A 15793-nucleotide genomic window follows, 5' to 3' on the forward strand; every position below is an offset into this window, starting at 1 on the left:
TAAAAAAGAAGAACTAAGATATTTTGTACTACAACAAGCTTTTAATAGCTGTAAAAATCTTATCTGTCCACTTATACTGTAAGACAATGAGAAAAGGTTTTCATAATTTTAAAGCAGCCCAAATATCCTAGAGAGAGAAAAGAATATGATTTTAGTTGCTTACCTACTACCTTAACACAAGATGAGCATGATAGTTCAGAGTCTTCCACAGTAACAGTGTAGGTGCCAGCATCAGCATCATCTGAATCAGTGATTGTGAGGGAGTGTGACAAACCAATAACACCCAGAGCAAATTTCCCAGGCTTGGCTTTGATGATTTTACCATCCTTTCTCCAGACCACATTTCTTTCTTTGTTAAGCTCACATGTTAAGTACAGTGGCTGGGTTTTAATGACAGTCACTTCTTCTTCAAGGGTTTTCACAAACCGCACTGGGAGTTCTGTGGGAAACAAATTATTTTGATTTTTCTCCTTTAGATATAGAACATGTGATGCAGAAATACCTTATATTCTATGTGTAGTGATTGAGGAAAACAAAAGGATGCATCTACCAACTACTGTAAAATTACAAAGCACCAGTTCTAGTTTGAGGAGTGGCTAGCCTATTGATAAATTTGAAACAGGGAATACCTTCAACAATAAGTTTGGCTGTAGAGGTCTTCTCTTTGTTCCCCAGTCGTAATACACAAGTATATTCACCAGCATCAGATAGCTGGACATCAATAATATGCAGCTTCCTATCTTTGCCATCAGCAATAAACTTGTGTTTTGGGCTCTCTCGGATGTTACTTCCATCTTTCATCCAGCTGGTAATTGCAGTGGATGGTGAAATAAGGACTTCAAAGATTGCAGAAGACCCAACAGACTCAGCTTCTTTTAGCACTATATCTTTCATCTCCTTGACAAACTTCAGTGGTACAGCCTTGAGTTGGTAAGTAAATGGAGGCTCTTCAGGAGGTTTTTCACCACCGCTGCCTGGCCTGAGTTTCCTTCTTTCTGCATCTGCTGGTGAAGGTGTCTTCTTCGCTGTAATTCAGATCCAGAAATGAATAAATTAATCCTAATTAATTGCTTTTGATTGTAGGCTGTGCTGATTTTGGTTGGGGGAGATTTAACGGTCTTGTAAGTAGCTAGTATGGGGTTATGTTTTGGATTTGTGTTGAAAGCAGTCTTAATAATACAGAGATATTTTTGTGATTGCTGAGAAGCTCTTGCAGAGCCAAGGCCTTTTCTGCTTCTCATACAGCCCCACCACTGAGAAGGCTGGGAGTTCACAAGAAATTGAGAAGTGATACAGCCAGGAAAGCTGATCCCAACTGACCAAAGTGATATCCTACACCATATGGTGTTATGCTCAGTATGTAAAGCAGGGGAAAGAAGAAGTGGGGGGAGGAGGGGGGCACTCAGAGTTATGACATTTGCCCTTCAAGGGATGGAAGGGCATCCTGCTGTCCTGCATATGGGTGAATACACCCCTGCTCATGGGAAATGGTGAGTGAATTCCTTATCTTTCTCTGTTTGTGTGCTCTGCTTTTGCTCAACCTGTGAGTTTTCTCACTTTCACCCTTCTTATTCTTTCCTCCTTCCCACCATAGTGGAGTGAGTGAGTTGCTGTTTGGGGCCTGATTGCCAGCTGGTGTTAGACCATGACGAAGTACTGCTTGTAATATCCTACCTTTGACTGGACTGATACCCTTTGGAGATTCTTCTTTTGGTGGCTTGGCCTCTGAAGTAGAACAGCAAGACTATTAGAAATGTAGTTAAATAAACATACTTACTGAAACTAAGAGTAGTATTTATTTTATATATCAGATTTTTTCTTCTTTTAGTTACCTACATGTAAAAGGGGAGGAAAAGATATAAACATATCTCTATTTTTACAGAACGTATACTGTCTATATCTCAATAGTAAATTCAATATCCTGAAGTATAGGAATGACTTATTCAGCAGCAGAGCCTAACAGGCAGCTTAAAAGCTCCTATTTCCTTGTCCTGCCCATTAATTTGTATCATTTTGTCATTCCTTGACAAAATAGTTTAAGTTCCTATTAAAATTATATGAGGTTGTCTTTTTTTTTAAAAACCCACAAACTTTTACTAATGAACACCACAAAAATATAAACTGTGTAAATTAAATGTATGTTTCAGGACAATGTGGTACTTTTACAAGTGAGGGATGTCCTGTTAGTAACCTAAATTGTGATTAATCATCACAGACTTTTGAAAATATTGCCTGTGCTATGAGGCCTCTTGTTACCTTTTCGTGAAGGGAAATATAAAAGATACTTTTAATGTGAGAATGATATGAATGAAATGCAGGACAGATTTTGTTGCAGTGGATGGAAAAATGAATACTAGAAAAAAACATGTGAGTTTTCCTGAGAAGACAATGGCACACAGAACGATTTATGAAGTCTCAGAAAAGTATAAGACTAAGACAATGAACAGTGATCACACAGCTGCGTGTACAGACAGGTAAGACAAACATGTGAAGAGTGGCTGAATGCCAGTAAAGCCAGCTGACAGACTTGATGGAATTGCGAATGGTGTTACTAAAACACAATGGCAGGTGGCACTCTCCTAAAGCAAATGGTACAAGCACTTCATGGAAGAACTTTGCATCAGTCTTCCTCACCTCGCTTTGCATGAGACTTTGCTGGAACATCCAGAACTTCACGTGATTCTCCAGGAGCATCCAAATTCTTATTTTCACTCAAAAATCTAGTGGCCTGCTCAGTCAGGTGAGCAGGTTCTGATTTCTGGTATTCTTTCTCTCCTTCTGCTTTCTTTGAAGTTATTACCTTACCTATGCTTGAGGAATAAGTATCTTCATTTGCAAGGATACCTTTGCTTGATGACACTTTGTCTATGAGCTTTCCCTTCTCTTTTTTCATGGTACCAGATGTGCTTTTTCCAATGTCATCTTCAGGTGATGTTTTTTCATCTGATATAACTTCTATAGATTGCTTTTCTTCAATTCTACCTTTTCTGCTTTTGTTAGCCAGAGTTTCTTTATGTTCATCCTGAATGGTATGAACTTCTTGAATTTGTTTTTCATCTTGACTTTGTGGTGGCTGAATAGCAACTTTCTTTACTGACTCAGATATGATTCCCTTTTCATGTTCTCCTGTGGAAACTTCACTTTCCATTCCTCCTGTAATCACTGTATCAAATTCTTTTTCCACAGGCAGACTTTCAGGGGCATTTGACTGCCTAATATTGCCTTTTTTTAAGTGGGTGCTGAAGATAGTTTTTTCTTCCTTCTCTGGTAAAATCTTGCCTGTCTTTTTATCACTTAGGAGTGCTTTCTCAGCCAACAATTGTCCTAAACCCTCCTCATAATGAGCTTCTTTCTCTGTAGAGTATTTTTCTCTTGCCTTAATTTCTACTACTTCTGACTTTAGAACAGATGGCTTAAAGATAGTGTGAAGTTTTTCTCCAGGAACCTCTTCATCTTCGATGGGGTATTCTAGGTCAACATCTTTTCTCAGTCCTGGCTGAGCCTCCTCAGACAGGTCTGAAGAATGTATTACTGCTGATGTAAAATCCAGATTCTTACCTTTCTCATCATCTTGAATATCTTCCATTTTCTTTGCTTCTTTGTTAAGAATCTTACCTATAGGAATTTCAGGTACTGTGCTACCAGATTGCTTCAGCCTCTGAATTTTACTTTGTATGCCATGTCCCTTCATGGATTCTCCAAGAGGAACTTCATATTTCTCAGGAGTAAAACCTCCTCTCTCATTTTCATTACTAAGCTGAGGAGTTTCAGCTATGTCTGTCTCTATGATATCCTGTACAAATGAAGTTTTATCCTTAATGTGAAATTTTTCAGGTTGCAAGCCTTTTTTTGATTTTTTCTCTTTTCCTATAAGTCCTTTCTGGTCCCTGGGCTGATCTGGCTTCCTGGGTTTAGTTATACAAGTTGGTTCCATTTCTTCTTTTTCATGGTCAGGAATCTTTCCTTCATGAAGAACACTAAACTTTTCAGAGACCTTCTCTATGGTATCTTCCCTATGAACAAGCAATTTAATTTCATCCTCCTTTTCTTCTCCAGAATCTCTTTCCACATGTTCAGATATTATAGAAATCAATTTCACTTCCTCATCACGTAGTGGTAGTTCCTCCTTTGTATAAGTAATGTAATCCATTTCAACTTTTAATTTTTCATCTGAAAGAGTAGTCTTTCCTGAAACTAAAGGTGTCATTTCTAGTTCCTCTTCTTCAGAAGCCAGGACAAAATATTTAAGAGACACTTTCTCCTGCTCATCTGTCTCTGAATTCAGTATTCTACCAGCTGTTTCCAGTGAGATTTTATACTCAAGTGGCTTTATGGCTGGAAGTGTCTCCTTAGGACTTACTTTCTCTTTTACATGCAAGCTTTTTTCAACTGAAATCTTCTTCAACACAATTGACTCAGGCTTTTCTTCTTCCACTGAGGGCATTTTATCTCTATGTTTTAGTACAGGTGGTGCATCAGGCTTTTCTGCAGCTACAAAGGTTTCATAGGTAATTTAGATAGTAAAAATCCGTAATAATAAGAATCAGGAACAATATATTTAAGAAAAATTTAAGACAGCTATACCCGAAATACAATGAACATAGAACACTTTTTCTCTACACAACAGAAACTTACAACATAACCACAAAAGAAAGGTAAGAACAGCACACATGAACAGGAAACCTAAGTAAACCACTCTCAGTAGTGTCCTGTTAGACCATCAATTTAAATCCAGTGTAGGTTAAAAGTAGCAAAAAACAGCAGCTATCTGGTCACTGACATAAAATAGGTTAATTATGCCACTGCAGGCTGCACCACCAGATCAATGGCCAAGAGTTATTAATGATTTGGCTTCTCAAATGCCCAAGATCTGAGCTCTACTGCACCATGAGGCCCTTTGAATGGTGGGCGAGAAGAATGGACATCAGCTCTGCTGGTGGAACACAGGCTCAGAGTGTTTCAGAGGAAATGGAACCATCCCAGCTCTTTTTTTTTTTTTTTTTTTTACAGCAGGCTTTGTTCCAGGATCCTGAGCATAGCAGATCGAAATAGCAATACTCTAATTCTTCAACATCACTGTCAGTTTTTCTCAGGGCTTCAATGACAAATCAAAAGCAGGAAACCAAACAACACAACAATTATTTAGAAATGTTTAACTTCTCTTTGTTTATACAGAAAATACAAGATTCAATTCATAAAACATATATCAGGATACGAGGAACACCAAGAAAACAACAGAATACACAAATTTCATAGTAGGACAACAAATAAAGACACACATATTATCATCCAGACAAAAGAGCACAGATTGGTCTCCACAGTATATCAGAGATGTTTTTGTTTTAAATTAGGTGACAGTACCTAGAATAACAAGATCCTTGAATAGGATCTCTTATCTTCCTGTAATGAATGAGTTATTGTACAGCTCTTCCCTCTTTTTATACTGAAGCTATTTAGGTATGTCAGAGAAAAACCTTCTAAATAGCATAGAATACACATAAATACCTGCTTTCTTTCCAACAACTGGAGCTGTCACTGGAGCAGTAACAGTGGGTACTGGTTCTTCAGCTGGTTTTGGAGATTTTAGAGCTGTATGGGGGAAAAAAGATTTAATATATTACTTTAAGTATGATATTCTTTAAAATGTTTTGTAGATGGTAGGAAAGTTCTAGTCTTCTTAATTCTAAAGGCCTTTGTGTGGACACTTCTAATAATCTGCTGCACAAGGTACTGAGTTATCTTGTTGAAACTGTGCTTTTGCCAAGAAAGGTTGGACCAGATTACCCTTGAAGTCACCTTCCAACCTGGTATTTTGTGATTCTATGAATGTCCTTTTAGCAAGAAATTCCTGAATGCAAAATACTAGACACACAAGAAAGGCTTCACCAGTATTCACAACTAAAGAATTCTTACCTACTACAGGTTTAGGTTCAGGCCCAGGAACTGGGACAGATGCTTGCTTAGTTTCTGCCATTTCAAACACAGAAATTACAAGTAGGTTAGTTTACATTTTTTTGCAATCACATTGAGCATTAGAAGTTAGGAACAACAACACAGAGAGAGCCAAATGAAGACAGAATTTATTGGTTTCCATTTTATTTGGCTAAAAAGCAAGATATTACTGTGAGATTAACTCATAAAGATTGCAAACAATGGAAAAAAGATTACTTTCTCAAGCATTGAAGAATAAAGACAACAAGAAATCGAGAAGACTGAAAAATGGTTAATGAGGACACAGTAGTCATGACAGACTGGAGGACAGTAATGCGTTATGTTAATATTGCATGATATTCAGCACTGAATATTGTTTAGTTGCTGCAATAAGGAAAAAGAGCACCACATGTCTGTACCTTTTGCTGGTTCAAGCACAGGCTTCTCCTCTTTTTTTATGGCAGGTATCTCAGTTTTCTTCGTAGGAACTTCTGGGACTTTAAAATAATATTTTTATTTTGTAAGATACACTAAAACACCTTAAATCTTTAAATAGAATACCCTCAAATGTATTTAAAAGCTTTCATTGTTTTTACATGTAAACAGTTTCAGATGTTCATAAGGTTTAGGAACATATATTTTTCCTAAAACAGAGTAAGATTTGAATAAATTAGAAATTATAAATAGGTAAAAGGACACATATTTGTAAAATTCTACCTAAAAGAATGCTTTGATTAACCGTTTTGCTGTAGTCATGTTTTTATCAGTATTATATAAAATATTTGTAAAGCTCTTTTCTCTACACAATGAAGATTGAGAAACAATCCCAAAATACAGAATTCAAACCCAAATGTGAATGTCAAACTTGGTTGTGCATCCAGGCAAGACTTAAACTGCACCATTAGGCCAATGCAAGCTATCTTTTAAGACACCAGTTTCATTCCTGAACTTAAGAAAACACTAATCAATAGTGGGATTTTTTAAAACAAATATATTTTAACAAATATATTTGATAGCAATCTAGTACCTTCAGGTTTCTTAATTTTTTCTACTGGTGTAGGTACTGGTTTAACTTCTGGTTTAGGCTCTTTTTCTGGTTTAGGTTCTTCCTCTTCAGGTTTCTTTTTAAGAACTTCAAAGGAAAAGAAATCTCAGTTTTTAAAGCACAGGCAAACAAAAGAATAAGACAGTGAACAAGACAATGATTAAAAACATCAATCAAAGAAACAGGAAAATAAAATATATAGCTCAAAAGAAATGGAAGATTTGTGTAACTCTTCAAGATACTATTCTGAAAGTAATTTAAAATTCATGTCATCTAAGGAAAAAAGACATTTTTATTAAGAGCAGTCCATTTGAGAGAAAATATTTTAATGTTTTTTTAAATGAAATTTTAATGTAAATCTTCAAGTATTGTATTTGGAGAGCTCAAATTTATATAATGTCTGTTTTCCATTTTATTGATTTCACTTGGTTTTGTCCTCTCAGTTCTCCATCTTGGGTATGTAATGACACTGTCATCTGAAAAATGGAATATTATATTTCATTATGTTGTCTGAAATTTGAAGGTACAAGGTACACAAGCATGAATCATCCCTCTGTGGTATTTCAAAGAGAAATGGAATTAATGCTTCATTTTTCTAATCAACAGTTGAGCACAAAATGATTCAGAATGCCCCAGACTTTGCAGGAAATGGGACTGATGTCCAATAGTACCATGGAGTTCAGTGATATGTGTGGTACTTCTAAGAAAACCACAAAAGAAAATACATAGACTACACATGTAACTTTAGTAACATTCACACTGTGGGCAATGGAAGACTCTCAAGTCTAACATAAAGAGATAAGGAAAACAGAACAGAGAGAGACAGGGAACTAGATTTTCATTGTTCTGCTCAGTTTTCATTACAGATCCTTTGCACCTGAGAGACTTCCAGGCTACCCCCTTCCTCCCTGCCACTACAACTGCTTTTCCCAAGAAACAGACATCAGATAGTATTTGATCATATAACGTTCCATACCACATACGTGAAACAATTTTACCTAGGGGATTATGCTGATCAATGTTAAAATTCTGGGTTTTTAAAAACAGAGCCGAGTTACTATACCTCTTTTCAAAACAACTTCTTCTTTTGGTGGGGGAGTAGGCTCAGGAATTACTTTGCGAGGTTTCTTTACAAGTCCAGGCACTTAAAAGAATATTATTCCAGATTTTATTACAGGCTCATAACAGCAGTAAGAGTTAACCAACAACTAACATGTTGAAACACACAAATCAAATACTAGTCCACTACTGAATATTAAAATCAAAGGTTAAACTGTTGCTATTGAAGCAAATAGTTTTAATATATTTTCTATACAATTTGCATACATCTGTCATCTAAGTTTATGTATAAAGAGAAAGTTTTCATACAAATCAACAGAAGAGAAGTATTGAGAAAATTACAGGTTTGAGAAGATTTGAGAAAATTATAAAGGTTGTGTATTCAAGAACAATCATCATCACAACATTTTTATTTCCTTGTCCTCTTTCACTACAGGCTTAGGTTACATATCTATTCATAAGGGCTGTCTGTCTGTGATATTCATAAGGATCCACTTTAATCTCTAAACTTGGAACAGTGTTAAGAAGGAATGTCCACTGCTCAGCTGCTTAGCTTATCTTAAACTCCAGTACACATGAATAATATAAAGGCATACCTGTGAAGTGGCTTGCTCAATACATTATTCATTCCCTTCTCTAGAGAGTGTCCTCTCACAAAAATAAGTTACATTTCAGAAAGATAATAAACTAAGTATGTTGAAACAATGGTGTATACATATAAAGAGTATTTTAATTTTATTTTTAGCTAAACAGAAAACCAAAGAGAGCACCTGCACAAGTGATAAAACTCATAAAAACTCTCTCAATTTTCTGTGCTTCTGTCTCTTACATCTCATGGATTGCATGATGTACGATTGAAGTGGACATAAATATAACAGAAACACATATGCCCAAGATGGGGGTACATGTTGAGCATAATCTAACATAGACAGTATTTTGATATATTTGAGCAAATTAAACAAGAAGATACTGAGAACTACAGCTTTGGGGTCATGAGAGGTTTATTTTAAGCTAGATTCTTATATTAGCTAGGTACCTTTAGCAGGTGGAGGTTCCAATTTTGGAGGCTCACCAGGTTTTGCAGTCACAGCTTTCTTCCTTGCCTCAGGAGCTTTAAAGAAAATTATTTTAATTTTACAACACATATTAGACTCCAAAAAGAAAGGCATTTTCTAAAAAATCTGAACACCTCATTAATAGTATTGATGTAAAAGAAGGACAAAAGCTGCAAAGCTAAGATCCTTGCTGATTAACTGTTTAGAAAAAGTCAGATGGTCTGTAGGAAGCACAATTGATCTGAAACCTGTGATCAGATAACAGCAAATTATTGCTGGGGATTCTTTTCATTTGTAAGAATATGTTAAAGAGAGAAGAATTATGTTAAGGATAGAAGAATGTGTTAACTTGATTAAAATGGTTTTAATAATTTTTTTTCTGTAATTATTGAAAAGAACCCATGTAAACGCTGATAAAAATCATGATGGACAGAGCATTAGTGAGGCGCACCATTAAAATATAGTATATTAGAAAAGAAATAAAAAAAGACACAAAATTATAGTCTAAAAGCATGCTTTTCAAGGTTCATCAGTATAATTATAAAAGACTGAGTTTCCACCAATATTTATGGCTTCAGATGATTATACCTTTAAGTAGATCTTTTGCCAGTTTAATATCTTCTGTTGGAGCAGGTGGCGGTGGTGGTTTTCGCTTTTCAGGGATCTTCTTTTCAGGTTGTGGCACTTTAAATAACATTAGGTAGATTTAGAATTAATTCCCTATGATGGTGGTTATGAGAAGAGTAATGTACAAACCTAAAGACCACCATTTTCCATTTCCAGTGAAGCCAGTGAAAAAATGTCATTGAGTTAAATGGGAGCATGAAAGAGCCTTAGGTTACTGCTTCAAGGCATGCACACAATACAAATATCCAAGCTGACTTTAAAAAGTGACTTCATGTTAATAACTTGAGAACAAAAGTAGAAAACCAAATGATGGGAAGACTCTTGTGGACAAGACACAAAATGAAAGCATTTTAAATAATCTTCAGGTTGTACTTAAGAGTTAAATGATCAGAAATAATTTCCAGAACACAAAAATGAAAGAATCACAGAAAGACCTACAATGTAGGTAACCTACAAGACACAGGCACATGTGTGAAAAATGAGAGAGCAAGAAAAATCTACACATGATGATGATAAAAGTGTGTGGCAGCCTCTAGGGAAGTACTTTGTATACCTTCAACTGGTAAAGCTTCTTCAACTTCTACAACTGGAATTTCTTCTGCTTCTTCGGGCTCAATCTCCTTTATGATTTCATATTCTTTAAAGAATATTGACAACTGGTGTAAGTTTTCAATTATAAGATTGTTTCACGTGAACAGTTATACAGATATAACTAAAAGGAAATCTACTTCAACAGACACAGACAAATACATGCTAGGATAAGTAATCATTCAGTATCTGTTACCACTGCAGTTAATGCAAGATTTTGATAACCACTTTCTTTCTAAGCCTAAGTGAAGATTGTGTGAAGGACAGAATTTTTTATGTATACAATATAAACTAAACATTAAATTTGTTGATGAGTTGTTGTTAACAGGAAAGAATAAAAATGCCAATGCTCTCAATTAATTCAAGATTATAACAGCAACATAAATAGTAATTTTTGAGAGACTCCAATTTAGAGGGAATTTAATATTATCTTAAAAAGAGACATATCCTCTGCAGGAGCATATATTTTACTTCCAAATATGAAGATATACTAACAGATACAAGAAATATTGACTAGTATAATCTAAAATATGAAGTGAACAACTTACAAGCATCACAAGAGGAGAAAAAGGAAAATGTCTACTTTAAAGCTTATACTCAGAAGAACAGGACAAAGGATTGTTCTTAGAGTAAAATCTATGGTGGCACAAACCTTCACTTGGTAGTGATTCAGGTATTTTAGGAATAGCAACAGGTACTTTCTCCTCTGAGACAGGTTCCTTGGGTACCTCAGACACTTAAAAAAAATTAAGTTTCTTTTATTTTTGTGTATATAAATGCACATATGAAACATAAAAAGGCAAAGACATCTAGCACACAAAATCACAGGAACAGTGGCCATAACCATGAAAGACTGTGCTCCAGTCTTTCTCAAGGTAGGCTACATTCAACTGACAAATTTTATAGACTCAGATATGAATACAGAAAAGAGAGAGCATAGGAAACATTTATTCTCAGGAGGTGCATCCTGGCAATATGTACCTTTGGTTGGAGGAAGCTCTGTTTTTTCTAATTGTGACTTTTTAGGTGTCGTAAGAGGCACTTTCTCTTCTGGGACAGTTCTCTCTTGCACTTCAGTTTCTTTAAAGATATTAGTAAATTTTAATTTTTGTGAATATTAAGACACATATATACAAATAACAGTGAAAAGTGCAATGACTAAAAAGAGGGCATACAAAATATGAAGAATAATATATTTAAGCAGCAGATTATTCCTCTGGCAATATATACTTCAGTGAAACAAGGGGAAATGTATTCAGAGAAGACAGATAAGGAGATGCTCAGTTGCTGATGTATGTACCTTTAACTGAAGGAACTTTATATTTTCTAAGGACAGGCATGGGTTCTGGTACTTTTGGCACAGCAACAGGCTCTGGTTTCTTGGGTACAGCCACAGGTTTCTTGGGCACAGCCACAGGCTTCTTTGGCACAGCCACAGGCTTTTGAGGAACAACCAGCGGCACCTCCTCTTCTGCATCTTCCTCTTCAATCACCTCAGGGACTTTAAAGATATTAGATCTGTTTACTTGACTGAGCTTAACACCATGCACATAGACAAAATGACAAAATGCTGCTGTCAGCCCTCCCACAGAGGGCAGGGGGGCAAAGAACACTGAGCACTGCAGCAGTGTGCAGGGCATGGCAGGCTCCTTCAGGACACCACCCTATACCTTCAGCTGGAGAGACTTCTGGCTCTCCAAGCTCAGCAACTGCTGCCACCTCTTCTGCTGCTTCCACCTCTTCTTCCTCTTCCAGAACCTCAGCTTCAGGCATCTCAGGCACTTCAAAGATATTAGTGCATTTCATTGTACATAGTTGAGAAGACATGGCAAGTAGGAACAACAGCCAGGGCGACACAGACACAGAACATCACAGCAGGTAGCTCAAACCCTCACACACCACACAGCAGCACCCCTGTCCCAGCACACACAGCCTTGACAGTCTCAGTCAGGGAACAGAGACAGGCCAGGGTAGGACAAGGCTTAGGAGAAGAAGACTCAGTATGCTCTTTGTTAAGTTATCCATGAAGGCAGGTACCTCTGGGTGCTGGAAGCTCTGGTGCTTTGGCGGTGGGCACGGGTAGTCTTTCCTCACGAGCAGCCTTCCGGGGCACCTCGGGTGCTTCAAAGATATTAGTAGCAGTCAGATTTGTACATACAACAGGAGGATGCACAGTGACATGTAGACTGGAGATGCACTGATGAACAGAACCAAAGTGGTCTCACAGCAGCAACCTCTCTCTCTCACTGGCTCACACACAGAAGCCCCCCACAGGGCACAGGCACAGAATAGTCATGCCAGGTAGGTTCTGAAAGAGAACTGCTTGCTATGCCTGGGCTTGAGCATGAGGTGTGAATTAAGGCACTTAGAAGCCCTTCCTCCCTTGGAGGAGAGCCTTTCATTCTCAGCCCTGCTGGGACCTGTCTTTTCTCTGGAAACAATCTCAGCCCATGTCTTATCTGTTACCATTCCTCCTGAATCTGCTGGTGCTTTACATTCAGCAGGTTGGAACGGACAGGATGAGGATCACAATTTTTCTCATTTTTTCCCTAATTTTGTCTTTCTGTATATCCATTCTTTGCTTATTCTTTTCTCTCTTTTTTTTTTTTTTTGACTGATTTTCTTATCCCAAGTACCTGTCTTGCTTCAATTTTCATTTCACTGTGGCAACTTCCACAGCCTGTACAGTGCAATGGATTTTAAAATGATTCTTTTTTTATTGTAACCCCTAAAAGTGTCAGCAATTTCTTCAACACTTTCTCTACTATCACTTCTTATTTCACTTGAGCACTGCTGAGTAAAAGCTGGATTTTAATTTCAAAATATTTATGACTGTTATATACATTAACTGAGTCTGCCACAAGAGTCATGAAGGCTCTTGTCTATTTATGATAATAAATTTAGGTAGCAATATGAAAACATGATTAATTGCTAAAATACAAAGATTTAATATCTACTGCTTCAGAATAAGACACCCATATAGTAAAAGCAAAATACATTTTGATTTTTTTATACAAAATGCTACATTTTCAAATTCCTAACTGATGCACAGCACAGAACGTGAAAAGTTCAGGAAATCACCAATGAACAGAACAACAACAGACATCAGAAATAACACGTAAAACAATAAGGACAGTCTCATTTGGACTGAGGCACAAAGCCACAGGTACCTCGCATTGCTGCCGGTTCTGGCTGTTTGGGCACAGTTGCAGGTGTAGGCTCTTCCAGAGCACCTTTCTTGGGCACCTTGGGAACTTCAAAGATATTAGTGCATTTTAGTTTTGTGGGCACTGCAGATGGCTATGGAACAATAAAGCAACAATAAAGTAGATACTGCACACAGTCTTTTTTGAGAAAGTGCTGGGGTTACATTCAGCCATCAGCTCTGCTTTGCTTCCAACCTGTGGAATGACCAGGGTGTCCAAGACATCCCACAGGAGATGGGAACTCTGTGTGTGGTCTGTGTTTCTTAGTCAGGATGGAAATGTAAAAAATATATCTGGCTTCTTAGTAACAGATGATCAGAGATTTATTTGTGGAATCCTAGTGTATTTGTGTATCAGCCACTATAATTCGTGACTATTTTGCCATTGTAACATTTTTTTTTATGAAATAGCATTTGATTTATCATCACCATATTTTTTTCCTATCAATTATTTCCATTCTTTACACCTCCTCTTAACTTTCTATGTTCCACACTTCCTTTCATTTTAATTCTGCTATAGAAATAGATATACTTCTTTTCCTTCTCTCTTCCATTATTGATAGTTCTATTAAAGTCTTACTAAGATAATCACTAGATATGTCCAGTCCTTTGCTAATAAAAATTCCTCATGTACATTGGCATTATCTTACTTTTAAAGAGGTAGAGAACTTATTCTGTTGCTGTCATCTGTTGGAAGCTACAGGGCTGCAATGTTTTGTTTTTTAAAGCTAAAGACTTATTTGCAGGCTCTTCTTCAGAAAAACATGCTATTCTGTTTAAACTAAACTGTCAGTAAATGTTAATTCTTAAACTTTACTAAAAATTCAGTAAGCTAGAGATATTTTTTCAAGGAATTAAATCTTGGTTATATGCCATGTTTTTGACACTCCACATTGCACTTCGTATTTCTTAGGCACCTATCTCTGATCACCATCAAAAAATTAGTTAAACTGAAGTCCAGAAGAACATGAATTTTTTTCTAATGATGATACTAATAGTGACCTGTACCTTTGGCTTGTGGTGGTTCTGGTTGTTTGGGTACTGCAACAGGCATCTTTTCTTGTGGGACAGCTTTCTTGGGCACCTTGAGCACTTTAAAGATATTATTTCATCTTAATTTCACAGTTAAATTAGTAGGAAAAATCATAACTCAATCAAAGAGTTTAGATATTTCTAAGCACTGTAAAGTTCTTCTAGTGGCTGGTCGGTTAGTCATGCACAAAGATTGGTCCAGCAGAGGTTAAAGGTCAAGGACAAACAACAAATCTTACACAAAAGAAGGGATAACAAGTGAAAATATTAATCAATACAGTAAAAAAAAAAAAAGCACCTCTCTCTAGAAGATATACCTTTAGCTTGAGGAGGTTCTGGTTTCTTTGGCACAGCAACAGGTTTCTTGGGCACAGCCACAGGTTTTGGGGGAACGACCAATGGCACCTCCTCCTCTGCCTCTTCCAGCTCAATCACCTCAGGCACTTTAAAGAAATTAGATTCGTTTACTTGACTGAGCTTAAGGTCAGCAAACAGGCAGATGGCAAAGCAGGAAAAGAGGAAAGTGAACACTGGACAGAATACCAGGGTGTCCTCTTCAGCCAATCACCTCTGGTGGATAAGCTACAAAGAGCCCAAGAATGGGCTTATTGTGAGGGGGGTTTCTGGAAAACCCCACCCTCTCTAGTGGGAGTGGGCAGGCACACAGAGATACAAAATGACAAAATGCTGCTGTCAGCCCTCCCACAGAGGGCAGGGGGGCAAAGAACACTGAGCACTGCAGCAGTGTGCAGGGCATGGCAGGCTCTTTCAGGACACCACCCTATACCTTCAGCTGGAGAGACTTCTGGCTCTCCAAGCTCAGCAACTGCTGCCACCTCTTCTGCTGCTTCCACCTCTTCTTCCTCTTCCAGAACCTCAGCTTCACGCATCTCAGGCACTTCAAAGATATTAGTGCATTTCATTGTACATAGTTGAGAAGACATGGCAAGTAGGAACAACAGCCAGGGCGACACAGACACAGAACATCACAGCAGGTAGCTCAAACCCTCACACACCACACAGCAGCACCCCTGTCCCAGCACACACAGCCTTGACAGTCTCAGTCAGGGAACAGAGACAGGCCAGGGTAGGACAAGGCTTAGGAGAAGAAGACTCAGTATGCTCTTTGTTAAGTTATCCATGAAGGCAGGTACCTCTGGGTGCTGGAAGCTCTGGTGCTTTGGCGGTGGGCACGGGTAGTCTTTCCTCACGAGCAGCCTTCCGGGGCACCTCGGGTGCTTCAAAGATATT

At 37.5% G+C, this 15793-nt stretch overlaps 1 protein-coding gene across 1 annotated transcript in view; it reads right to left on the reverse strand.

Annotated features, from left to right (window-relative positions):
• The window catches only part of TTN (titin), a 239148-nt gene that overhangs the window by 98733 nt on the left and 124622 nt on the right, over window positions 1-15793 (reverse strand). The window contains 22 exon segments of the mRNA XM_068195998.1: window positions 164-439; window positions 630-1025; window positions 1675-1725; window positions 2635-4491; window positions 5506-5589; window positions 5914-5967; window positions 6351-6428; window positions 6959-7063; window positions 8040-8120; window positions 9072-9146; window positions 9679-9774; window positions 10271-10354; window positions 10958-11041; window positions 11287-11385; window positions 11606-11806; window positions 11976-12086; window positions 12343-12426; window positions 13476-13559; window positions 14519-14602; window positions 14860-14985; window positions 15330-15440; window positions 15697-15780. Of these exon segments, the coding sequence (XP_068052099.1) occupies window positions 164-439; window positions 630-1025; window positions 1675-1725; window positions 2635-4491; window positions 5506-5589; window positions 5914-5967; window positions 6351-6428; window positions 6959-7063; window positions 8040-8120; window positions 9072-9146; window positions 9679-9774; window positions 10271-10354; window positions 10958-11041; window positions 11287-11385; window positions 11606-11806; window positions 11976-12086; window positions 12343-12426; window positions 13476-13559; window positions 14519-14602; window positions 14860-14985; window positions 15330-15440; window positions 15697-15780 (4305 nt within the window).

Source organism: Anomalospiza imberbis, chromosome 7 (genome assembly GCF_031753505.1).
Source record: "Anomalospiza imberbis isolate Cuckoo-Finch-1a 21T00152 chromosome 7, ASM3175350v1, whole genome shotgun sequence".
Lineage (NCBI taxonomy): Eukaryota > Metazoa > Chordata > Aves > Passeriformes > Viduidae > Anomalospiza > Anomalospiza imberbis.